Source organism: Piliocolobus tephrosceles, chromosome 4 (genome assembly GCF_002776525.5).
Source record: "Piliocolobus tephrosceles isolate RC106 chromosome 4, ASM277652v3, whole genome shotgun sequence".
Classification (NCBI taxonomy): Eukaryota; Metazoa; Chordata; class Mammalia; order Primates; family Cercopithecidae; genus Piliocolobus; species Piliocolobus tephrosceles.
Genome location: NC_045437.1, coordinates 165,123,427 through 165,149,295, shown reverse-complemented (window position 1 = coordinate 165,149,295; position 25,869 = coordinate 165,123,427). Strand labels below are relative to the sequence as shown.

The following is a 25,869-nucleotide window of genomic DNA, read 5'->3' as shown; positions in this document are numbered from 1 at the left end:
GAGTAATGTTTGGAAACAGCTGCTCGCTTTCTACTTCAGTGTCTGGCATCTGCTGCGGCATCATGGGAAAGGCTGTTGAAAGATTTGGGCAAGGAATGTAAATGGAGACAATTGACCAAATGGAGTTGGATGCGGAGAGGCTCAATTGCTCTGTTTTAACATCATGTTGCTCCCTTTTGGGAGCAGAAACAAACAATATTACTTAACTCAAATTACACCTTCAGAGAAGTTTAAAGATTTGGGAATACGAATCGCTTTTCAATTACTGAAGATGTCAAACGATATAAGGGGATAAAATCTAGTTGCAGCCTCCACTTCTCAAAGTGTTGAGCTCATCTTCCACGCATCTTCACAGAAGCTAAATGGAAGTAGCTTCCTCTGTGTTTCAATTATTTTGAAAAAAAAAAAAAGATGTTTAATCACCACTGCTTACTTCTTAACTGGCTCAAGGGATAGTTTCTATTTGTTGTGCCTATTTTCCCCTTCGCTGCAAAGATTCAGCTCTAATTTCATTTCCATCACAAAAGAACTGGCAAATAACTAAAGCACGGGAACACATAACTAAAGTGCTGCTGTGCTAGTCATAAGCCTATAATAAAGCACAGATTTGATAGTACTATCCATGTACTGTGGTGAACCACACACAAATAAACAGTTCTCCATGAAGAATGAAAACCCAAGGCTTCAAGCCTTCCAGTTCAAACATTTTTGTTGTTTTTAACATGAGCCATCCATAAAGTCAGTCAAGGAAGTGACAGGAAATCCAGAAGTAATCTGGTCTGGCTATGCACACTTTGGAAAAAAAAGTTAGAAGATGCTTTCCAACTCATCCTGGTGATGTTTGAGGTGAAGAATGGATAAAACTGTAAAATCTAGGTACAAAAACAAAAGGTACTTTTATGCCAGCTGAATTCAAACACATGATGAGTGTAGTTTAAAAAAAAATTTTTTTTTAAAAAGTACATTTCCTCCAGCGTGGGGAAAATTTTCTAACCTAACTAGGAACAACTTAGACACAACCTTTGAACCTTCAGTGACTAATGCGAAGGACAAAAAGGTGTACCGAAAGCGGCCAGAGGGCCAGATGTGCTTTCCTAAGAAACTAAACCAGGAGTTTTCTTTAATCAAAAGGACAAACAGTGACTTCCAGGAGTTTATGAAAGTGTGACCAATTGGAACTTTGTCGTCTGTTGCTAATTGAGGCATATAAAAGAGTCCACTTCTTAAAACACACTACAAACACTTTTTTAAAAATTCTCTGCCACATGACAAAAACCAGAATCGAGTTGACTGGTAGAAGATCAGTGCAACCAAAGACCAAGCTATTATTTCAAACTGTCAGGGGAAGGCAGTAAAATTGCTACCAGGTCTCCTTAAGTTACCCTTCAATAAAAAGAAGCCATCAGGGAAATAAGAGGAAAAGAAAACACATCAAAACCTTAAAAGTCCCTTTAAGTAAAATTATTCGTCTGTGGCACCATGCCATCTGCTCTCTGGTTAACATAATAAGCCAATTCCACAACCTAAATATCTGCTTTCTGAAATCATTATGTACAACACAAAATATAATCAATGTATTTTTACTTGCTTTTTAAACTGTAAAAGCTACATTCATGTGGCATTATTGGAATATGCCTAAATGTCCCTGTAGACACATTTTTCTTAAGGTGCTAGCTGACAATGAGGATTCCCTGGAGGCAGAAAGCACAGTGGTTGGGCTGGAATAGTCACAGTGAATAATAATCAAACTAGGTCAGGGGGTGGAGATGAGAAAGAAGAGAAAGTGGCTTTGAAAAACCCACAGAAGTATTTGTTCATCATTTCAAACCTATTTGTTCTAACCGAAACACCCTTTCCTTTGTGTTCTCTATTACAATTATATATATTACATAAAAAGGTATATATTATACCTTTAAGTTTTCATTTAGTTTCACTGGGGGGAAAAGCCTTCTGAATACCAGATGGGATCCCTGTGGTTCAAGGCCTACTGACCTAGCAAAATTTAAGTATTTGCTTTGTGATCATTTCAGTTCTTAAGGCAAAACCCATCATCTTTTCTACTACATTCCCAAAGGTATTTCTAAGCAAAATTTAGCAAATATGCAAAATTCAGCTTTAGGAGCAAAGTGCCAAGTCTCACCCTCTTGCATATCCTTTGAGCTCTCAAAATAACATTACAAACAGCCCAACTGCTGGTCAATCAACTATGAATAGTTTAACAACCTTTCATTCAGTTGCAAAGGCTTTGTTCCCATTGCCAAAACCTTGAGCTTAAATTAAAAAGAACTTAAGACAGGGAGCAAGTAGTCACTAGTGAAACTGCAGTTGGGAGAAAGAATTAGACACAGAGGGAGAGGTCCATATATTCTGCAGCAGAGTTGAACGTAAAACCAACAGTGAACATTTTTTAGAGAATAAAGCTCATACTAACTAAATACTCCCAATCCAACATCTGTATATGCAGTTACAACATTTATATACACACACCTATGAAATAAATACCAGTTACAGGGCACCAATATCATACACATATTACTTACTCTCTAATGACAACCTAAGTCATCACTGAGGCAAGGAGCTCGCCTGTTCTCCAACCCTTTAATCTTCAATGACTACATTAAGAGAGGAGAGTATTATGATCATTTATCAACAAGAATCCTAGTGAAGAAGGGTTATTTTCCCTAAGATGTTGCTAACAAGGAGAGTCCAGTATTTTCTTAGTTCTGACTTCCATATGACACAGGAATGTAATACAAGTAATTTAGGAATAAACTATTTTGTATTCAAGCAAAACCCTTGATGTTCAGATTGCTGGCAAGTTCAGAGCTCTGGCAATCAAAACTATGGTGTGCTGCAGAAGTTACTATGAACAACTTCCAGTGCTTAACATTAGAGAATAGAATAACATGATCCTGCCACCTCTTCTACACCTCTAGAGTGTGCTCAACATGGCAATTATCTTCGTTCAAGAAGAGAGAGTTTAAACTGCACTGAAACTCAATTATACTCATGACTTTTGAAAACATACACTCCAAAAGTCAGAGTTCATCACATTCAAATCATTGCACAAAATCTTATGAAACAGATGCTATGCCCCTCCCACAAGACATCTTCAAGCATAAAAATGACTTATTTTCAGCTCTGTACCCACTTTTTCACTTTATTAAAGTAGAGGGGTGGCTGAGTAATGCTGAAAGACAAAGAAGGATCTCAGCTGATAAAAACAATTTAATGTGCAGCTCCCCCACAGGTCATTACCCAGGCAGCCTGGAACTGCCACCACATTAAAAAACAAGATCACACACTTGTTAACAAAAAACACATTACTTTGCTACTTTTAAGAATGCAAAGAACTAGGAGTAGTAGATTTATGATTTAAGTGCTTGTGGCTAAAATAGCTTTCCAATTATCAAGGGCCTCTTAGGAAGAGCAAGAATGCATTATGTGTTAATGACCACAACCAGGGGTCCCTTTCTCGACTCTTTTGTCAGAACCCAAGCAGATCCTCCCCGCAGCTTCACCATTAACATGTCTGTTTCCTGTCAGGCCACTCAGAGATAATGTCATTTATCTCAGGGAGGCACAAGCCCAGTCATTAGCTTCAATAAAAGACCTCAAACAAAGGCCGGATAATGTTTTACCCAGGGCTCTAACTAAACCCAGAACCAAGATTCTTAGTGTCTAAAAGTCAAGGACTCAAAAGTTATCCTTCCTTAAAAGGATATTTTCCTCATTATCAACAATCCTAGATTACAGCTCTGAACAAGAGCAAGGTCTATGTATCCTAAACACCAGTCCACAGCAATATCACACACACTTAGATCAACTGATAAACGCTGACCAGAGTTGGCGTGAGAGCCTTTTCCCCTCCTTGCCTCCAGGGGGAAAATTGACAGAATAATTCAGGTACCGACTAAATAGTCAGATCTTTGGGAAAGCTGACCGCTCATTGTGATTGCCTGCAGGAACTGTATAACCATTATACAGTGTTCAATGGCTGGGCTTCTGGAAATCTTTTAAATAAAAGTGGAACTGGTTAAAATAAATGTAGGAACATGTGTTTTCACAGTGTTGCTCATATTACTGCAATTTCAAGTTTCTATGAAGTACCAGGTGAACTTTTTTAAATTAAAAAAAATACACGCGCACACACAGACACTGTCAAAATTGGAGCAAATCTCAGCCATTCAATCCCTCTTTTTCATGCTGAAAACCAAGAACAGATGGTACTTTCCATGTTGTTTGAATCTGGTTATTGAACACCTCTGTGGTTAGGGAGATTTCTGCTTAGCACTTTCGGCATACATTTCATTTACTAACTATAAAATGCTGCTTAGGAAAAATAAGTCTTTATAACAGTCTAATTAAAACCATCTTGCAGCCAAGCAATTTCACTTGAAGAGCATTCTTAACCTCATGACATTTGGACTATCAATCCCTCCCCCCACCGTTTTTTACAGACTATTTGCAAACTTATTAAAAGTTGCAAAACGTTATTTATCTCCTATAGGACAATCTTGATCAGTTATGCATATTCCTTCTCTCTCCAGCAAAGCAAAAGGATTTCACACACCAAAGTCAGAATTCAGTGATGGGTCTGATCACAAAAATACCTAAGTTCCAAACGTTCTTGGGGAAAGGGCAGCCCCTCCCTACCTCAAAAAGCCCTGTCACCCTGTGAGGAGAGCTATAGAAAAGGAAGGAGCTAGATCAATGCTGATTGGAAGCCACCCTTAGTTACCAACGTTTTTAACAGCTAAATCCCTTACGTAGCTTTCAAAACAGTTAGCTGTCCAACAACAATGGACTCTGTTCTTTAATTAAAGCAAGTGACCTTTCTGCCCTTTTATTTCACAGTAGATACACTAAACTCTAGGCAGAATTCATATGGGACACTATATTTGAAAAAAAAAAAAAGCATAACGTCCACAAAACTCATTAATCAAAATATGTTCTTAAACTGCTCACACTCACTTAGAAAATGTGCCAGAATTCCCTAGTGAAGTATAAAAAGGCCTCTACAAAAGAATAAAATAAAATGAATGATATCCTTTATGGACAGGTCCATTTGTAGACGCCACCTTCATGACCAGGGCCATCTTAATGAAAGCAATATGATATTACAGAAATAATTCTCTTCCCTGAATAGGTATTGAGACACAACTATATGACCTCCTGTGCCTTTCACTTCTGTTTAAGTATCAGCCACTTTTAGGATTTTTGAGTTTTTGTATATATTTTTGAATTTTCTAGAAATCAAATAAATCCATCAACTTTATATATAAACTGTTTGTTTATAAAGCCCAGCTGAATGCCTCCCTATCTGAGAAGTCAAAACTGTGAGATGGCTAGGAGGACACATAAAGAAGAGCTTCAATACAAGGCTATTTTGCTTCACAAGAAAGGAGGGGAAGGTGGAGAGGCAGGTTTTAACAACCAAAGTCAACCCGTCAGATCTACTTATTCAGACATGTCACTGGTGGCTTAACCACAAAATGGGCTACAGAAATATAGCTCAAACATCTTAGAATTATGGCATGTTTTGATTTTGTTCACGTATTAAGGGAGTGGCGACTTTTACAACATACTTGTGGTTTCCACATAAAGGAGTAGAACACTCATTGATTTAATTAGGTTTCATAAGGTCCAATTTATCATGTTTTACATGACTTTGTGTAGTGAAGAAACAGAATAAACAGACCAAAAATAGACATTTAAGCATGCTGTAAAAATTAACCGGTGACAGCAAGTCTTATGAATCTCCTGTGAACCTTCCAACCAGAAAAAGAATATATATATATATGCACACACACAGACACTCCCCTTTGGTTTTCACATGTGGCCCCTCACAAGCCACATCTGATTGCTGAAAATTAATAATCTTCACTCTCCAGGCACTTACTCATCACACACCCAGATAATCAAGCAAGGCTGAAGGAAATTAAAACGTTATATAAAATGTCAAAAAAAAACCCTCAGTGTTGAAATATTTTTTCAGGTGAAGCTTCTTGTACTACTAAATCTTTACTTCCTGAATAGGTATTCTCACATCAGTAGGAAGCATTCTCTAAATGGATGCCTAATTTGATGCAACCACTAGTTAGTGGAATTAGAGTTACTTTCCTGTGTGGCGTTCATACAAGGGAGTGCCATTTCTGAGTGCCAAGGATGAAAGCATTCTTAAGGGAAGTCGTTCTCAGGATGAGGTGGGGGTGCGGAGGAAAGCCTTAAGGAATAATGTTTGAGATCCTGAGCCAACGCCCAACTTGACAGAGAATGGCCAACACTACAGGATCCAACCCCCTGGATCCAAGCCTCTGAGGGGCCCCTGTGCCAACTGCAGTGGCTAAGATTGGTGGCACGGCTTCCTCTGGTACAGGACCAGAAGTGAATCTAAATTGCAATGTGCTTTCTTCCGCCCCCACCCCAGATCCATCATGACTTGCTTGCTCTTCATTTATGTAATTCATATTTATCACATTTATACTGCTGGAACTGAAGGTGAGTTGCATGTATATGAATAATTTAATTCTTCCATTCTTCACCCAGTTTCCTCTGTGACTGGAAAGTGAAAAGAACACAAAAACTGGAGAAACGACACCACGCTCTAATCTCAGTTGCCATGACAGCAGCCTTTGAGATACTGAAATGTTCCGATTGCCAGCTAAACAAAATTGTTGAATGTGAACATTTGGCTGGAAGATTAAAAGGCTAAGGGGAATGCAAAAGGGCAGTACCTCCCACATTCCAAGCAGCCAGTGAATCCAATCAAATGGCTCTGACTCCTTAACCACAGCCATTGTGAGCACTGGATTAGGGCAATTCATCTAGATAGTTAAAGCAGATTAGAACTGCGATTTGAAGACTATTGGCAACAAAAGTAAATGCCCTACTGTACTAAGTAATAAGAAGATTTCAGAACGTCTTTTAGCAGAAATAATGTGAAACTACACATTGAAACATAAGAATCAAAACCTGGAATTTTAAAAATCTCATTTATATTCATCAATGTATCTTACCAAGAGGGTATGAATTTATAAGTGTTCGGAGGCTTTTTTGCAAATTTGGCATTATCTACACCTTAATGTGCCTCTATCAACTTTTAAAAATCAAAACTTTACTCCTATACTCCAACTTAAATCCTGAACACAAAAACAAGAATATAAAAGTTTAAGGAGCAGTGAACCATTTTACACAGAAATAATTCTCCAAAGATGTATTATCACCACTTACAATCCCAATCGCCAACTATAGCAAAAAAAAAAATCAAAATTATTTAATAAGCATGTTCCCAAACAACCATGCCACAACCCACATGACAGAAATCTTGCTTCTGCAAGGCACAACCTGTAGAATTAATATGAAGACTAATTTCATAGAAATATCACACAAACACCCCTAACTCCTTCCAAACTTGCCTAATGGACAGAACACCTTCTGTTCCCAAACATTAGTCAATGTGCTCTATGACTAAGCAGCAAAACACGGGGTGGGTGTCGGGGCGGGCAGTTCTTCCAAGGCAGTGTCGGGGCGGGCAGTTCTTCCAAGGCAGTGTCTAACTATAGACGTGTACAAAGATGGCCGGAAGGGTCCAAATGGTCTCAATCAACCATCCACACCGTTCAAATGCAGCACATAATTCTATATTCCAATTCACTCAACCGTCTGCATCCCCTTTGGCTGCGTTTTCACATTTCACGAGTATCAGTCCAGCAAGTCTGCTTTATTCTTCTTAGCTGCTGTGCAGCTCCCCAGTCAAGCTAGGTATCCAAGTGATAACACTCTTATATCTCTAGCTAAGAACTGGAACTGGGTAAGGGAACAAGAGTAGCGTGCTAACAAACACCACAATCATGGAGTTTTTCTGCAGTTATGAAACCAACGACCCAACACATCAAGCTTGGGGTTTAATTCAGGACCAATAACAAGAACTCATTCAAGGATATCCTTTCACAGTACTACTTTGTAGACAGTAAGAAAAAAAAAAGGGCGGGGGGGGATGAGGGTAGAATGTAAATTAGAATCCTCGACATTCCTCTCCAGGGAGGGAACTTGAACCTTGCACCTAAGGACACATTACCAGCAATACTAGGATGAATAAAATAAAATAGAAACCTGTTCCCCTTAAGGAAGAAACCAGGACAAGAGTCAAGAGGGTGCATGAGCAGGTTTTCTATTAAAAGTCAGCAACCTGCTGACTAGTGAGGAACCGATCTACAGGGCAAAAGGTATTTCGAACACTCAGGCCCTCCCACCTGGGAACCCAAACACTAGCATCACTAGCAGCAGCAGCTATAGCAGCAAGGACAGCAGAAGCAAGAGCCAAACACTGCACCCAAGTAGGCTCCCCCATATCGAATTTTAATATAAAGGATGCATATCATAGTAATCTCACAAAGAACCACAAAGCATAAAGAAGTGTAAGGCACACAGAGGCACACCCCCACACACCCACACAAATGCACACAGAGAAAAGTAGGACATCTAGGAAGGCGACTTTATCCTACCTTCTCAGTTTTCAGTTTCTTGATTCGCCTGTGGCTCTCCTCCTCCTCCTCTTCCTTCTTTACCAACATAGAGTTTCCCATGAGCCCTGAATCCGGGGCACTTTTGCTAACTTCCCCTGCAGCGGCGACGCTGCCACTCCCAGTGCCCCCGCAGTGGAAGGGGCTCGCGCCACCTCCATTGCTCTTGGCCCCAAAGCCATAGAGGTGCCCCCCGGAAGGGGCCTGGCTGCCACTGCCATTCTGGTGGCCCTGAAGCAGGTCGTGCTTGTCCTTCCTGGATTTCCCCGCATCCTTATCCCGCTTGGCGCCTCGGCTGCTCTGGCTTTTACCTGGCTTCTCCTCTTTGCTTTTCCCACAGGAGCCTGCCCCCGCGGTGGCGGCAGAGGTGCTGGTGCTGGTACTATTGCTGTTTGGGTTGCCGCTGCCGCCGCTGCTCACACTTTGACCCAGCGCTGAATTCATGCCAGTTGCCTCTCCAGGGCGCCCTTGAACTTCCTGCCTCTTACCAGTGCTGCTGATCTCGGGAATCCCATACAAGGCAGCAGAAGGCAGAGATTTATTAGCATCCTTAGAAGTTTTACTCCTTTTCACTTTTGATTTGCTGGTCTCTTTGTGTGAATTCCCCTGGGGAGCAGAGGCCTGAACAGAAGCAAATTTTAGGCCATCAGCTAAGGCTGCGGTAGCACCAGCCCCACTGGAGGCCGGACCTCCACAATCCTTGGAGTTGCTGCTACTAGCGGTGTTGGTGGAATTATTCATCTCAAATTTCTGTCTGTCCTTCTCCAAATCAGCGTCCAAATCAATTATTAAATTTCCAACCCCGATTTCCCAATCATCGCCACTGTCATAAGTATCAACTGTATTTGGATCCACACCTTTTCCTGCAGCAGAAATGTTCACTGACATCCTGAAGATGAGCTCTCTAGAATAAAAATCCGATGAACTTTCCTTTGGAGATGAGGGGACATTCGTTTATCTCCGCTGGGCTTTCTCTCAAAGAAAAAAAAAAAAAATCTTCTAATCTTCCTCTTCTTTTTCCTGCCTCACGAATGTGTCCAGGGATTTTACACCCTCAGTCCAGGTCCACCTTTTCCTGTGAAGGGGGGAAAAGTCGAATATTTCTTGTCTGGGTGTTACCAGAATAAAAAACGATTAGTACTGGGGAATCAGTAAAGGGGACAGGGAAGGATGGAGAGTAAGGTGGCTCATGTATTGTCTCCACAGTCCAATATCAGGTTTAAAGGAAAATAACCAAACCCAAAACATAAACCTATGACAGTAAGCATCTTACGGTAGCTAAAAAGAAAATCCCTTTATCAACAACACAAGGATAATCACCTTTTTAAAAGCATTAAATTATCTTAAGGATCTGATTCAAGTCCGGAAAGGTTTTTGTGTTCTCTTTTAAACTTTAGGATTTCTGTCTGGCACATGTGATATCTCAACCCCAGAAACACAGCCTGAACACTCAGACAAGAAGGAAGAACACAGCTTTAAACATCCCTAAACATGTCCTAGATCTTGCAATTTAGAAGACCAGACCCTGGAAGTTCTGAGGCTAGTTTTCAGAATAGAATGTTGCTAAAATTTCCTTATTTCTAATTTTAGGTTTTAGTACTTCTTTTTACAAATTGTCTGGGCGATCTGGTTTTTGTTCCTAGTAAGGAACAGAAAAAACAACCAATAACTGCCCCTAATACACACACATACCTCCCTCCTATCCTCTTTTCCCCAACAGCTTATATGATTTTTTTTAAATATACATGTCTTTTAAGAGCATCTCTCTCTAGAAAAGACAGTGTTATATAAAAAGTTAAAGATCTGCCTTTTGAGAAAAAAAAATACATTTAAACAATTCTACCATATTCCTAGGTCACAGAATTGCTCACTCTGTTAAATATGGTGCTACTGACTGTACGGAAAACTGATTAAGACATACACTTTAAGTGATCTGCGCCAAGGTGGCCTCAATGACCGCAAATGAGTGTGTGTTTGACAAAGAGCAGTTAAAACGGTTTTTAAAGGGATCAGCCCCTTTTTAACAGTTGATTGTCAAGAAAAAAATAAATAAATATACATACACACACACATACACACACACAGACATTGCTTACCTTTTAATCCTTTATCATTTTTTAATTAGGCCAGCAAATCAAAATGCCTTTCCCACTCCACTCGGCAAACAAGCCTGTGCCTCATTTTACTTAAACACCAAATGATCAAGAAGGAAGAAACCAAATAACACATCTCAGCCAGAATAATCACTCGATAACATTATTCCACCTCCCCACCCCCCTTTTGGCAAACGAATCAGTCCTTTTCTCCTTAAAAAAATGTGTCACTGTACAGCTGGAAAATAATGTTTCACATTCACAACAGAAGCACCAAAGGTTTTTTTTTCCTCTTAACAAGCATCGAGAATAATAGTTTTTTAAAAAACAGAGAGTTTAGAGAAAAAAGTTTTCCCAACTTCTCATTCCGCCTTCAGTTCCAGACTTCAGAGTCACCGTGATCAGTAATGATCCCATGTAGCAAACCTACAGGCGTCCGCTAGTAACGAGACAGAATGTGCTAACATCGGGATAAATTAGTGAAAGGGAAGAAAGAATAAGAAGAAAGGACTGAAAATCTGGGCTGGATTCCGCCTGTTAGTCGGGAAGTGGCATTTTTCCGCCCGTCCTGACAGATTTGATTTCTTGAACTAACTTAAGAGAAAAGGAGGGGGGGGGGAGAGGGAGGAGGAGGAGGAGGAGGAGGAAGAAAGGGTGGGATGAGAAACTGGGCAAGAGGAGAAAAAGAAAGGTGTGGAGGAGGAGGGAGCAGATGATTCAGTGAGCTGATAAACCAGTTATAACAGCATTCGCTCGGGGCGGGGGGCGGGGGGCGGTGGGGTGGGGAAAATAACGGCGTTTAAAATGGGCTCAGTCTTCGAAACCTGAAGGATGTGATGTTTTCCTGTCTTACGTTGTTTTAAGAAAAAGGAACTGAGTTCCTAGTACAGTTCCCGAGGGGAGTGGAATCTTCTGTCGCTCAGGTCAATCAGTCATGTGGTAATTCGATAATTAGAGTCAAAAAAAGGTTTTCGGTTTGTTTTTTTTTTTTTAAGGCGACCTTTTGAGGGAGTTTTTCCCTCTGATACTCGCAGCAAACGGTGTGTCTCCCTTTTATTTATTTTTTCTCTCCTCCTCCTCCCTTCACCCACCCCCTCCTGTGTTTAGTCAGATGGCCCCGGAGCTTGGCTTAGTATTTTTAATTAGCTGGCGTTTGGAAGCTAAAAGCAGTAATGAATTGTTGATGGATTGGAAGTGGAGAGTCGCTTTGCTGGAAATGTCGGGGCTGGGAGAGGGGGATGGGCGAGTTAGTAACAACCAACCATCTAAAAGGAGCGATTTTGTTACAGTGCAAGCCTTTCACATCACGTGAGGATCAAGGGCTCAATTGGTTGTCGTGAGAACAAAAATGGTGACAAGCGTATCAAGAAAATACTGATCTGGTCTTTAAAAAAAAAGCTGTAGGTCTCTCCCCTCCCCCTGCGCACACTCCCCCAACCTCCTCCCCCCGCCCCCCCGCAGTGGGCGAAGCTACAAGTTATGAATGTGAAACATTTCTCGGAGATCTAGGATCTCCGAAGTTCGGAAGGAGTGAAATGTAATGAGCACAAGAGCAAAGCAGATGTTTTAAAGAAACACTTTATAAACCTTTCAACTTATCTCCAATATATCAGCTTTCCCAAGGGGCCAGGGACGGGGACGCCTGGGGGAGGGAGAAGGGTACCTCCGAGCTACTTGGATTTTAGGGACCCCCACTTCATGTATTAAACAAAGAAAAACCTTTTGCTTGCTCACCAGCCTGGTCCTGTAATAAACACACCATTGTTACTATTTGTGGGTTTATTTGGGTTGGGTTGGGCTTTTATTTTTTCTCTTAATGGTATTTTTGTTGCTTGCTTTTTCAAGGAGATGGCGAATGGTAATTATAACCATTACACGTAATGAGTGACTATTCCCTTATTTAATATTAAATTATCGGGCACTGGGAGCTGACAGGAGAGAGAAATCGGCTTGTTCTGCCCTTGCCCCCATTTTCCTGGATCGGTTTGGGAGAGGGGTCTGCCCAGCTAGGACAGAAGAGGGAGGAAGTAAGGTGAGCTAGAGAATTGACACTGCAGACCAGGATATGTAACTGTGTCACTTTTCTTCTCCTTTGGGTTAGAGCCCAAAAGCTAATTTACTCTAAGTTACCCCGAGTGCCCAGTCAAGCTTAATTTGTGTGAAGTTACAAATGCTTCACCCTCCACTGAATAAAATTCAACCTTCTTGGGTTGTTGTTCTAAATGCAAAAGCCAAACCCTGTAACTAGTTCCTCATTTCTATGCATAAAACTCGCACATTCCCCTGCATGAAGTCCCCGCTAAGTGCTATATAGAGACACACCACGCAACCGTACTTACGGTCTGTATTGGATCGAGTTGACCTTTTCCTTCTAACTGCATTGAATGTGTTTGGTTGCAGCCGCTTTATTTTGGAAATTATAATCTCTTCAACAAATTTATTATTAAAGAAGATGGACCATCAAATGTCACAGACCGTCCTGTGTATGTTTTATAAAAGCAAAAATTAAAATTTAAGAAAAGCAAAACAAAAATCCCCCTGGTGCACACACACAACAAGCTTGTTCTGCAACACTGAAATCAGGACTGAAACACAACACACACACAGGGGGAGTGGAGCAAAAGAAGCTCTCAGCCTCTATACCTGAAAGGGACTTTTCTTTGTTCCCAGTGCCCTTTCGCATCGGGCCAATCAGAGAGCAGCTTTTATGAAACTGGGCTCTCTCATTGGCTAGCTGCTTTCTCTTGGCTACTGTAGGGGGTTGAGATATACACACGTATAAAACACACACTGAGAGCGGGTGGGGGTGCTGTGGGGGGTGGTTGTGGAGACAAAGCGTTTTATTTTCCAACCAGATTGGGGTTGAGGAACCTCCCGCAGTAAGAAGGGAAAAAAAATGGTGCGCCCGTTTCAATTACTACATCATTCACATAAAACACTTATTTATTAAAACAAATCTCAAACAGGCTGCGAGGAGAGGATGTCGGTAAATACAAGTTTGATTGTGTTATCTTGGGGGAAATAATGTATGTGATCGCTCGGTGGCAGAGAGAAGCCAAATGAGCCACTAGCGCGTAGCGAGGAGAAAAGGGAGGCTGGCTGTGTGGAAATGACTGCGAGCATTTTGCTGGCTTCCCTTCCTTGTTCCAAGGACTCCGCAGTCCAACTCCCAAGACTGATTTTCTGTATTGCAGCTTCTGGCTTTCAACCCTCCCCCCACCACTTTGCCCCTTCTGCAATTTTTTTTTTTTTTTTTTCTTCCCTGTGTCTCTCTTTTTACTCGCTGATTAAATAAGAAAAATCGATCTGCGGGTAAAGGCGATGGTGGGGAAACAAGTAACCCTTTTGTTTCCAGGGCTCTGGTCTACAAGCACTGAAGTGTGAATGCAGGCGACCATTTAACCAACACTATGTGAATGATTCTTCCCTGGAATTAGTAACAAATCTTTTCCACCTGGTGTTATTGACTCCAAAAAAGAAAAACTTAATATTAAAATAAGGTCCCAGCTAATCATAGTAACACCTCGGGCCAGCCCCATCTTTTAAAAAATTGACTTGTGAAAGTTAAATATACTAGGAAGATTAACTGTTAAACAGTTCCAGTACACATATTTAAACTGTGGAATGGTCAGAATTCCTTTTCCCCCAAATCTTTCATTTCACCCTACTGCTGGGGAACCGGGTGTCATAAATCTTCTGAATGCTACACCTACAATCCACAAACACAGAAATGTCTTACAATTTATTGTAGGACAAATGCCAGCAACCAAGTTAATGAGACTCAGGTCACAGGATAAGAGAGGTTAATATGAAATAACAAGTTTAGCGTTTTACTATAACAGCTAACATATTTAAGCTAGTGTATTTACATCTATTAAGCCTTTAGAGTACATTTAATTTTGAATTTTTTATTGTTACCTTCATTATTTTTAGAAGCTACAATATGGGCATTTCAAAGTCAAAGGGTACTGTAAACTGAAAGCATCATGATCCCAAGTTGTAAAGATCCAGTACTACTGGGATTGTAATTTCCACATGACAATTGCAATTTAAGATTGTGTCTTAACTGAGTCATATGGACACATAAAGTGAATGAGTGCTAGCAGAAGACAGCTTCTGATGTAAATATTCAGTGATGACTTCGTGGATCAATAAAAATATTTATGTCACATATTTTAAATAATGGCTATTGACTCACGTTTGAGCTTTCAGTATATTTAGTCCATAAAAAATTGCCAATTAGCTGTTTCACTACCATAAATGAACTAGATTTGAGGCTGCAAATAGTAATAAACAGCAGTTTCCACCCTTTATTGGGATATATAAACCAGAGAAATGCAATCTGTAATAGTCCTTAGCTCTCCCTAAGTCGATTTGTATTCAAATCAAAGCTGTACTTTAACAAATAAAATGGGCAAATTAGGGATCCATTTTAGCTTTGAGGTTTGCTATATACGTTTGAATGTACAGATTTTACATTTGTGTATGTCCCATTGATAAGAATACAGCACCATACTGTTTTTGACTTTTCTTCTTTTAAAAGAGTGATTTCTCAAAGGACCAGATCACTCTTGGGCACTTCCTGTGTCCCTGGGGTGCCATCTACATCTCAGCCTTTGGAAGCCCATGCCTACCCCATATGTTATATTAGTTTAGAAAAATCAATAGTTAGTTCTTAAAGGAATGGGACATTTAAAAATGAGACCTAGTGAAGCTGGAGAAGATTGGAGTTCCTCCAATACAAAACAGATTACAGCGTCTGCAGCACAGATGAAGTCTAACTAAAACCAAAGTTTAGGGTTCCTAATAATCAAATAATCCAATCTAACCCTAGCTTCAACACTTAAACCCAAACCTTAAACCTTTCTGAGAAAACCTACTGGCCGAAGATGAAGGCTTAGGCCCGACCCGACCACATAATTTAACCCAAACCATTTTGACAAATTGAAGTATTTCCTTCCATTCCAACGTCTCCACACTCCATTTACACCCCACCCCCACCTCCTTCCTCCCAGGTTCTTCCAGGAGACTTTTGAATAAACCAGTGTTGTCAGACTGGCTTTTCTTGTGTTTGTTTTGTTTTCTTTTGTTTGACAAAGGGGCCAATCAAGAGGCATCAGAGGACCATCACCTAATTGGTGACTGAAACTAAGACAATTAACTACCAGTTTTGAAAATCAGAGCTACTCTTCTCACAAAATTGGGAAGTTTTCTGTATTTATAGAGACGAAAATGTTATCTTAATCTCTCATCAAGGTAACTAGGAACCTATTTATCTCCATTCTAATATCCACATGCGTATACTTCATAATACCAATGCAGTACTGTATAATATGCTCACTATGTAATTTTACACCTTAGTGTCTGCTCAGAGATGTGGTAGAAAGGAGGAGATGTCTAGAAATGAGTATTTGGAACAGGGGGTGGAAGAAGCATAGTGTAAAAGGGCATTTAAAAAGTATCATCCAGCTCTTTGGGAGGCCGAGGTGGGCAGATCACCTGAGGTCCGGAGACTAGCCTGACCAACACGGAGAAAACCCCGTCTCTACTAAAAATACAAAATTAGCCGGGTGTGGTGGTGGGTGCCTGTAATCCCTACTCGGGAGGCTGAGGCAGGAGAATCGCTTGAACCCAGGAGGCAGAGGTTGCAGCAAGCCGAGATCGGGCCATTGCACTCCAGCCTGGGCAACAAGAGCAAAACTCCATCTCAAAAAAAAAAAAGTATCATCCCACCTCCAACAACCTCCACTGCCCCCTCCTTGGGTCTCAACATCAACTCTGCTTATACATCATTGTTAAGGTCAGCAAAAGGTCCCTTTCCTCCTTTTTTAAAGACAGGAGATCTCGATGCTGAGGAGGCCAGGGGCTTCTAGCAGTAACACAGGAAAACATGGTGATCTTTGGTGCCTATTTCCTCTGATTTAGGGTATATTATTAAAGATCAAAGATTATTTCTTGGGCTAGGACTCATGCTTGTAATCCCAGCACTTTGGGAGGCTGAGGCTGGAGGATTGCTTGAAGCCAGGAATTCAAGACCAGCCTGCTTAGCATAGCGAGACCTTGTCTCTAGAAAATTCTTTTTTTTTTCTTTTGAGCTGGAATCTCGCTCTGTCACCCAGGCTGGAGTGCTGTGGCGCGATCTCAGCTCACTGCAACCTCCACCTCCCGGGTTCAAAGGATTCTCCTGCCTCCACCTCCTGAGTAGCTGAAATTACAGGTGTGTGTCACCACGCTTAGCTAATTTTTGTATTTTAGTAGAGACGGAGTTTCACCATGTTGATAAGGCTGATCTCAAATTCCTGACCTCATGATCCTCCCGCCTCAGCCTCCCAATGGGCTGGGATTACAGGTGTGAGCTACTGTGCCCAGCTGCAGAAAATTTTTAAAAAGTTAGCCAGGTGTGGTAGTACATGCCTATAGTCCTAGCTACTCTGGAGGTTGAGGTGGGAGGGTCATTAATGGCCAGGAGTCGGAGGCTACATCGTAACACTGTACTCCAGCCTGGGCAATAGAATGAGAAACATGTCTAAATACATGTCTATTTCTCCAGTTTTTGTGTATTTGTAAGGGAGTCTATTCCTAGGCCTACCTTTTCTATATTTATGCCAACATTGACACTTGAGATCTACTTAGGATCAAGGGAAAAAGTGGAAAACAAAGTTATAAAAAATAAAACCTACATGGAAAAGGGGTTAATTTATAGGAAAAAGAACTTAATTTAGACATAATGAGAAACTTACTGACTATCCCAGAGGATTATGGAGAAAGATTCTTATCTCTCTGGGTTTGCTTATGAACAGGATGTCCTCAAGGCAGCGGGCAGGTGTCCTGCCCTGGTTTCTAAGCAATATAGTTGATGACTTATGAAACACCTACACAAACACTAGAAGGTCTTTGCTTTTTTTCCCTATAGGTAACATCCTGACTTGCTAAAGGTCCTCTAGAAAAAACACTGTCTCTACTTTTTCACACCTGCATGCTAAATCCAATTCAAGTTTCTGGGTAGTACTTTAAACAATATCCATTTCCCAGGCTGGATGTGGTGACTCATGCATGTAATCTCAACACTTTTAGAGGCTGGGGTGAGAAGATGGCTTGAGCCCAGGAGTTCAAGACCAGCCTGGGAAACATAGGGTAACCTCGTCTCTACATAAAATTAAAAAACTAGGCTGGGAGCAGTGGCTCACGCCTGCAATCCCAGCACTTTGGGAGGCCGAGGCGGGAGGATCACAAGGTCAGGAGATCGAGACCATCCTGGCTAACACCGTGAACCGCCGTCTCTACTAAAAATACAAAAATTAGCCAGGTGTGGTGGCGGACGTCTGTAGTCTCAGTTACTCAGGAGTCTGAGGCAGGAGAAAGGCGAGAACCTGGGAGGTGGAGGTTGCAGTGAGCTGAGATCAGGCCACTGTACTCCTGCCTGGGTGATGGAGTGAGACTCCGTCGCAAAAAAAACAACAACAAAAAAACTAGTCAGGTAAGGTGGTCTATAATGCCAGCTACTCAGGAGGCTGAGGTGAAAGGATCACCTGAGCCCAGGAGATCGAGGCTGCAGTGAGCCATAATCACGCCACTGCACTCCAGCCTGGGCAACAGAACCGGACCCTGTCTTTTAAAAAAATCAAAAAATATCCATTTCTAGATAACTGTCGCCAAAAAGAGAAGAGCAGTGTTGTTCTTGGTCAAACATTTGATGTTTTGCATTATCCTGAAATATCACTGGAACAAGGCAAAGCACCAAGAGCCTTGTCTACCGTGGAAAGAGGGGCCCCTGCAAACCATAACACTTCAGGTCCTTTTGGGGAGCAAGGTTCTCAGAGAAGAAAAGCATCAACACTCTTCTCCCTGCCGTGAAAGACTGTGGGACATTTCCAATATACACTTTATAAATATGGCTACTTACACACATCGTATAACTCTGCTATGTTAACTTTTCAAGATACTCCTATGCCCTATTAATTCACCTTCAGTTTAAATTCCTTAGAGTATAACAAAAGACCCTCCATCCAAGGGAAGGAAAATAATGATTTTCTTGACATGTCTTTACAACACAAGTTACCTTAAACAAGTTGCAACGATATAAAGCAAATATTACACAAATTTATTTAAGACTACAATGCATTTAATTAGTAAAGCAATATAAAGGTGAACAACTTTATATACTTATAAACCCTCTATGTTTATGTAATTCCTCATACAGTCTCCAATCCTCCATCTTAAAATAATCTAAAAGAAAAAGCAACAAATTGTATCTTTTTTATGCCTTGCAGCTATGAAGAACCAAGCAAAATATGGCAAAACAACGTGGTCTTTAAAGGAAAACATTTGTATACTGCTCGCACTAAGAGAACTGCAATGTAGGTCAGTGTTAAGTATCTGAAATTGTACCTCGGCTTGGCTCAGGCTCTTGTGGTGTGGTGTGTGCAGCTGTATCTGAGTGGGTGCCCAAGCAAGGTCTGAAGATCGGTTAGCAAAGTAAGGCAATTTACATCTCATGTAATGAAACCATTTCTGGAAAAGGATTTTTCTTTTATGCCAGTGGAGACTGACTGCATAAAGAAGATCAAAACACAAGCTACATTAAGAAAAAAAGAGCTACTTATTGGAGATTTCTGTTGCTGGTTTTATTACAATATGTATTTTACAGATTTAGGTAATAGCCCTGATTTTTCAAATCGACCTCTGTTTAGACACGTTTCACTTTGGGCTGTTTCTTGTCTGTAAAATTACAGTCATTTGCACGTTATTACAGTGAGTAGGAGACAGATTGTATTTAGCACTGGGTGGGGGAAGGGTTATTATGGGAAGTGATCTGCTAAGGTCAGCACATAATTTCAGCCTGAAGAAAATTGCTTCTGAATGGCTGGTCTGTTAGCTAGCCAAGGAATAGTCACTGGGAGAGACTGCAAAATACTTCTGCTTAATCTGCATTATAGAGTTATTCTCATTTCCAGATAGATGGCCTATAGATACAATGTCTGTAAAACTAAATTTAAAAACTTGTAGGTGAAATGTTGTCACTGCTCTATTTGAATTCAAAACAATTACAACAAAATGCAATACGACCAAGCACAGGAAGATCAAGAGGCAGCAGGATCCAGCCATTACGTTCCACTCCATCTTTCTCCTTTGCCTCCATTTCTCTGCTTCCTCGTTTGTCATTTTAAAAATCCCTATGACTTAATGACAGTAGATTTTCACACATGTGTAAAAATTGAGAGTAATACCAAACACGTTGATAAATGTATCTCCAACTTTCACACATATATGACTGCAGGAAAAAAAAAAAAATGCCTACATTAGCTTCTTTTTGGAGAGTGGCAGAATTCCCTCAAGTGTGAAAGCATTACGTATACTTTTGATGCTAGAATTCAAGGATTTTTTTCACATTTTATAAAAATACATTCTATTTGTGCACATTTTCTAAAGTTGACAGACTAAAGCAGTGATACTTATCAGAAACAGTAACCCCTGCCTAATTTTATGATTTAAATCCAACCTTCATGCATCACCTACGAAGTCTTAACATATTTGGTTAGATGAAATCAGGAGACTAAAGTTTATTTTAAAGAAGAATAAAAGAGTTCCATTATACTCGGCTCCTTTGGCTGTTGAATATCACTTTCTTTGTGAACAACTGTGCCTCTTTTGTTTTCAAAACAAGCTTTCCTAAAGAATGAATCACTACAATCATTTGGAGACTATGCAATAAACAACAGAAAGCCAGAAAGTTGTTTTGCTATTTTCTCAGCAGAGCCTTTCCTCCCCTTCCTCACAGCTCAGCGGAGCCTCCAGTCCACCAGCCAATCATCATTATGGAAATGTGGTTCTCAGCCCCCTGATTGGCTGACTTCTGGTCCAGGATGTTTAAGGTTTCTACAGCTCAACACATGCATTGCATGCCAGACTGCTCTGTGGACCTTTTCCGACTATGAATTTTTTAATTACCTTTTATTTTCCTTTCTTTTCTGTCCTTCTGTCTTTTTTTTTTTATTCTTAAAATCATTTAAGGAAGCACCTTGTATTTTCTTGTAAATACCTTTAAAATGTAATGATCTGTTAAGAATAGAGTCGAATATACGAGAACATGTTTTCTAACTATATTTTAATGTTTTCTGTTTATTTGGGTTCTAATGGTGTCTCTTTGGATTTTAGAGGAGTCCCATGAAAGTTAAATGAACAAACATATGCTTTAATTTTTATAATTCTAAACATAATGTATCCGAAAAAATAATTTTCTTGAGATTTTTACAATTCAAAACATTACATTAAAAAACCTTTAATACTGGGCCGGGCGCGGTGGCTCAAGCCTGTAATCCCAGCACTTTGGGAGGCCGAGACGGGCGGATCACAAGGTCAGGAGTTCGAGATCCTCCTGGCTAACACGGTGAAACCCCGTCTCTACTAAAAAATACAAAAAGCTAGCTGGGCTAGGTGGCTGGCGCCTGTAGTCCCAGCTACTCGGGAGGCTGAGGCAGGAGAATGGCGTGAACCCGGGAGGCAGAGCTTGCAGTGAGCTGAGATCCAGCCACTGCACTCCAGACCGGGCGACAGTGCGAGACTCCCTTTCAAAAAAAAAAAAAAAAAAACCTTTAATACTGAAAAGTAATCTTTCAGGCAAAGGAGACAATGTATTTTTTCATAATTAAAACATTGCCTTTTGTTTATAATTTTAAAAGATGTTTTAAACGTCAACACTCTTGGCCAGGTGCCGTGTCTTATGCCTGTAATCCTAGCAGTTTGGGAGGCCAAGGCAGGTGGATCACTTGGGGTTACGAGTTTAAGACCAGCCTGGCCAACATGATGAAACCCCATCTCTACTAAAAATACAAAAATTAGCCAGGCATCATGGCGGGCGCCTGTAATCCCAGCTACTCAGGAGGCTGAGGCAGAAGAATCGCTCGAACCTGGGAGGCATAGGTTGCAGTGAGCCGAGATCATGCCACTGCACTCCAGCACTCCCGTCTGGACAACAAAGCCAGACTCTGTCTCGAAAAAACAAAAAAAAAAACAAACAAAAAAAAGAAGTTAACGCTCCTATAGTGTCTTAAGGATGCACAACTCTTGTTGTCTAGTGTCTTAAGGATGCAAACTCAAGTTTGCTGTTGTTGTTATTGTTGGTTTTTGCTTTGTTTTGTTTTGCTTTTTTTGTATTTTTGGAGACAGGGTCTCACTCTGTCACCCAAGCTGGATTGCAGTGGCATGATCGAAGCTCACTGCAGTCTCAGCCTCCTGTCAAGCAATCCTCCTGCCTCAGCCTCCTGAGTAGCTGGGACCACAGGCATGCATCACCACACCCAGCTAATTTCTTTATATTTGTAAAGAAGGGTGTCTCCCTATGTTGCCCAGGAGGTCTCAAACTGCTGGGCTCAAGGGATCCTTTTGCCTCGGCCTCTCAAAATGCTGGGATTATAAGCATGAGCCACCTCACTTGGCCTGAAATAGGTTTGTAATTCAAATGAGTAATAGTAGGAAATATATGTGTGATTTACCATGTTCCAAAAACTCTTCTTAATTCTTTGTATGTATTAATTTATTTAATCTTCACAGCAGGCAAGTGAGATAAGTAGTATTAGCATCAGAATAAGGAAACTGAGACACAGAAATGATGTAATTTGTCTAAATTTTCCAGTCAAATCTTGGTCCAGCCAAGATTTAATATAGGAAGCCTGCATGCTTAACCACTGCACCAGGACTATCAGAAAAAAAACAAAATTCCAGACAACATTCATTGCTATATTGCCATTCTTTTTGTTGAGCACAGAATTTTTTTTTTTTTTTGAGATAGAATTTCATTCTTGTTTTCTTGTTGCCCAGGTTGGAGTGCAATAGCGTGATCTCGGCTCACTGCAACCTCTGCCTCCCAGGTTCAATGATTCTTCTTCTTTTTTTTTTTTTTTTTGAGACGGAGTCTCGCTCTGTCGCCCAGGCTGGAGTGCAGTGGCCGGATCTCAGCTCACTGCAAGCTGCGCCTCTGGGTTTACGCCATTCTCCTGCCTCAGCCCCCCGAGTAAGCTGGGACTACAGGCGCCCGCCACCTCGCCCTGCTAGCTTTTTGTATTTTTTAGTAGAGACGGGGTTTCATCGTGTTAACCAGGATGGTCACGATCTCCTGACCTCGTGATCCGGCCGTCTCGGCCTCCCAAAGTGCTGGGATTACAGGCTTGAGCCACCACGCCCGGCCGGTTCAATGATTCTTCTGCCTCAGCCTTCTGAGTAGCTGGGATTACAGGCGCGTGCCACCACGCCCAGCTAAGTTTTTGTATTTTTAGTAGAGATGAAGTTTCACCACGTTGGTCAGGCTAGTTTCGAAATCCTGAACTCAGGTGATCCACCCGCCTCAGCCTCCCAAAGTGCTAGGATTACAGGCGTGAGCCACCGCGCCCGGCCGAGCACAGGAATGTTAACAGGTGACTAAGGACTTCTTTTCCTGAAAGAATGCAGTTAACAAGCAATGTGCTCATTTTTTTCCAACATAGAACAACTCTATGCCAAACCGAAGATATGGCACATTTGATCAGATATATGCAAATGATGCGAGAAATTGTATCTCTTCTGGTCCTAAGACTCAGGATATTTTTATAAAAATCTATTTTCTTCTTATCATTTAATTGAAAACAATAATTTAGGGGGTCAGATCTTTGGATCTGAGAAAAATTTTAAACATTTAAAAAATATCCCCACAATAGAGAGGCAGCCAGGTGGGAGGGGGATCACTGGAGACACTCCAACCAGCCAGGCCAGTGAGGTGGAGCCTCGCCAACCTCGCCAGTGAGGTGGAGCCTCGCCAACGCCAAGTTCAGGACATTTGCAGCAGGGAGGAACCTTGCCCACCTTTTCCTGTGTGGAACCTGAGATTCAAGCTGCTGGTGGGCAGCACTCTATCTGGCCAGAGTCCTTGTTTCCCCCTTTTCTTCCTTTTCACCCAATAAAAACCCTGCTTCACTCACCCTTCAAACCATCTGGGAGCCTAAATTTTCATGACCGTGGGACGGAAAAGGACCCCGTCGTTAGCTGAACCAAGGAAAAGGCCTACCACAATAGGTGGCGGAGTGAGGTTAAAAAATGACATAAAACTGGCCATTATTGGGACTGGTGGTTTGTTGACCGGGATCGTAATTTTCTTTCTTTCTTTTTTTTTTTTTTTTTTTTGAGACGGAGTCTCGCTCTGTCGCCCAGGCTGGAGTGCAGAGGCCGGATCTCAGCTCACTGCAAGCTCCGCCTCCCGGGTTTACGCCATTCTCCTGCCTCAGCCTCCCGAGTAGCTGGGACTACAGGCGCCCACCACCTCGCCCGGCTAATTTTTTGTGTTTTTAGTAGAGACGGGGTTTCACCGTGTTAGCCAGGAAGGTCTCGATCTCATGACTTCGTGATCCTCCCGCCTTGGCCTCCCAAAGTGCTGGGATTACAGCCGTGAGCCACCATGCCCCGCTAGGATCATAATATTCTTTATGTAATACATGTGCTCACATACACACACACACTTTTGAAAATTCCTATGTTAAAAACTGGGGCCAGCTGAGAGGCTCATTCCTATAATTCCAACACTTTGGGAGGCCAAGGGGAGAGGATTGCTTGAGGTCAGGAGTTTGAGACCAGACTGGGCAACATAACAAAACCATGTCTCTGCAAAAAAATTTTAAAAATTAGGTGAGTGTGGTGACACATGCCTGTAGTCCCAGTTACTTGAGAGGCTGAAGCAGGAAGATCACTTGAGCCCAGGAGTTCAAGGCTCACTATAGTGAGCTATGCCACTGTACTCTAACCTGGGCAAAAGAGCAAGACCCTGTCTCAAACAAACAAACAAACAAAGCTACTGTGGCTTGGAGAAGGAAGGAGCTATTCAGAAACACAGTTTATCCCTTGGCTTTAGAACAGTTTTTGCATTAATCCAATAGGGTAAAATGACTTTACTGTATATACAAACAAGCAGCAGATTACGCCTGTAGCCTACCCTTTGTTTACACAGCTTTTTGTTTGTTTGTTTGTTTTGAGTCCAATTTACTTGCACGGCCATATACATTGAAAATCTGTAACATGCTATTTATATTTTCTTTTTTTCTTTTGAGACAGAGTCTGGCTCTGTCACCCAGGCTGGAGTACAATGGCGCTATCTCGGCTCACTGCGACCTCTGCCTCCCGGGTTCAAGTGATTCTCCTGCCTCAGTATCCCAAGTAGCTGGGATTACAGGCATGCACTATTACACACGGCTAATTTTTGTATTTTTAGTAGAGACGAGGTTTTACCATGTTGGCCAGGCTGGTCTCAAACTCCTGACCTCAAGCGATCCACCCATCTCAGCCTCCCAAAGTGCTAGGATTACAGGTGTGAGCCACCACACCCAGCCACTATTTATATTTTCAACATGTGTCAAGGAGACTCAGTTGAACAGTTTGTAACTTCCTTGTATATGCTTTTTTTTTTTTTTTTTGAGACAGAGTTTCGCTCTTTCACCCAGGCTGGAGTGTCATGGCCCAGTCTTGGCTCACTACAACCTCCACCTCCCAAATTCAAGCAATTCTCCTGCCTCAGCCTCCTGAGTAGCTGGGATTACAGGCATGTGCCACCATGCCCAGCTAATTTTTGTATTTTTAGTAGAGACAGGGTTTCACCACCTTGGTCAGGCTGGTCTCAAACTCCTGACCTTGTGGTCCGCCTGCCTTGGCCTCCCAAAGTGCTGAGATTACAGGTGTGAGACACTGCGCCCGGCTCATTCATTTCCTTTAAACTAAAGAAAAAATTTGGTAGTTTAGATTTCTTCAGTACATGTTTTCTGTCTTATTCAAAGAAATAGAGCTGTAGAAATGAAACACAGAATTCAGACACAGAATTAAATTCTTTTTTTTTTCTAAGGTAGGCTCTTGCTCTGTCGCCACAGCTGGAGTGCAGTGGCATGATCATAGCTCAATGCAGCCTTGAAATCCTGGGCCTAAGCCATTCTTCCACCTCAGCCTCCTGAGTAGCTGGGACTACAGGTGCACGCCACCACACCTGGCTAATTTTTTAATGTTTATTTTTGTAGAGATGGGGATCTTGCTTTGCTGACAAGGCTGGTCTTGAACTCCTGGACTTAAGCAATCCTTCTGCCTTGGCCTCCCAAAGCACTGGGATTACAAGGATGAGCCACCATGCCTATCCAGAATTAAATTCTTTAAATAAAATAGCAGCATACAGTGAAAGACACTATATAATATAAGCAAAATTGAACAGAATTAGACTAAATGAAGAGAAAAATGTTTAATCTTTTCAC

General features: G+C 41.5%; 1 protein-coding gene across 1 annotated transcript in view; it reads right to left on the bottom strand.

The window, feature by feature from the left end:
• Positions 1-11,033, bottom strand: part of ZNF608 (zinc finger protein 608) — a 112,122-nt gene extending 101,089 nt beyond the window's left edge. The window contains exons 1-2 of the mRNA XM_023197112.2: positions 10,622-11,033; positions 8,508-9,600 (exon numbers count right to left, since the gene is read on the bottom strand). Coding sequence (XP_023052880.1) covers positions 8,508-9,413 — 906 coding nt within the window. The 5' untranslated portion in view covers positions 9,414-9,600; positions 10,622-11,033. The remainder of the gene's footprint in view (positions 1-8,507; positions 9,601-10,621) is intronic.
• Positions 11,034-25,869: the final 14,836 nt, after the last annotated feature.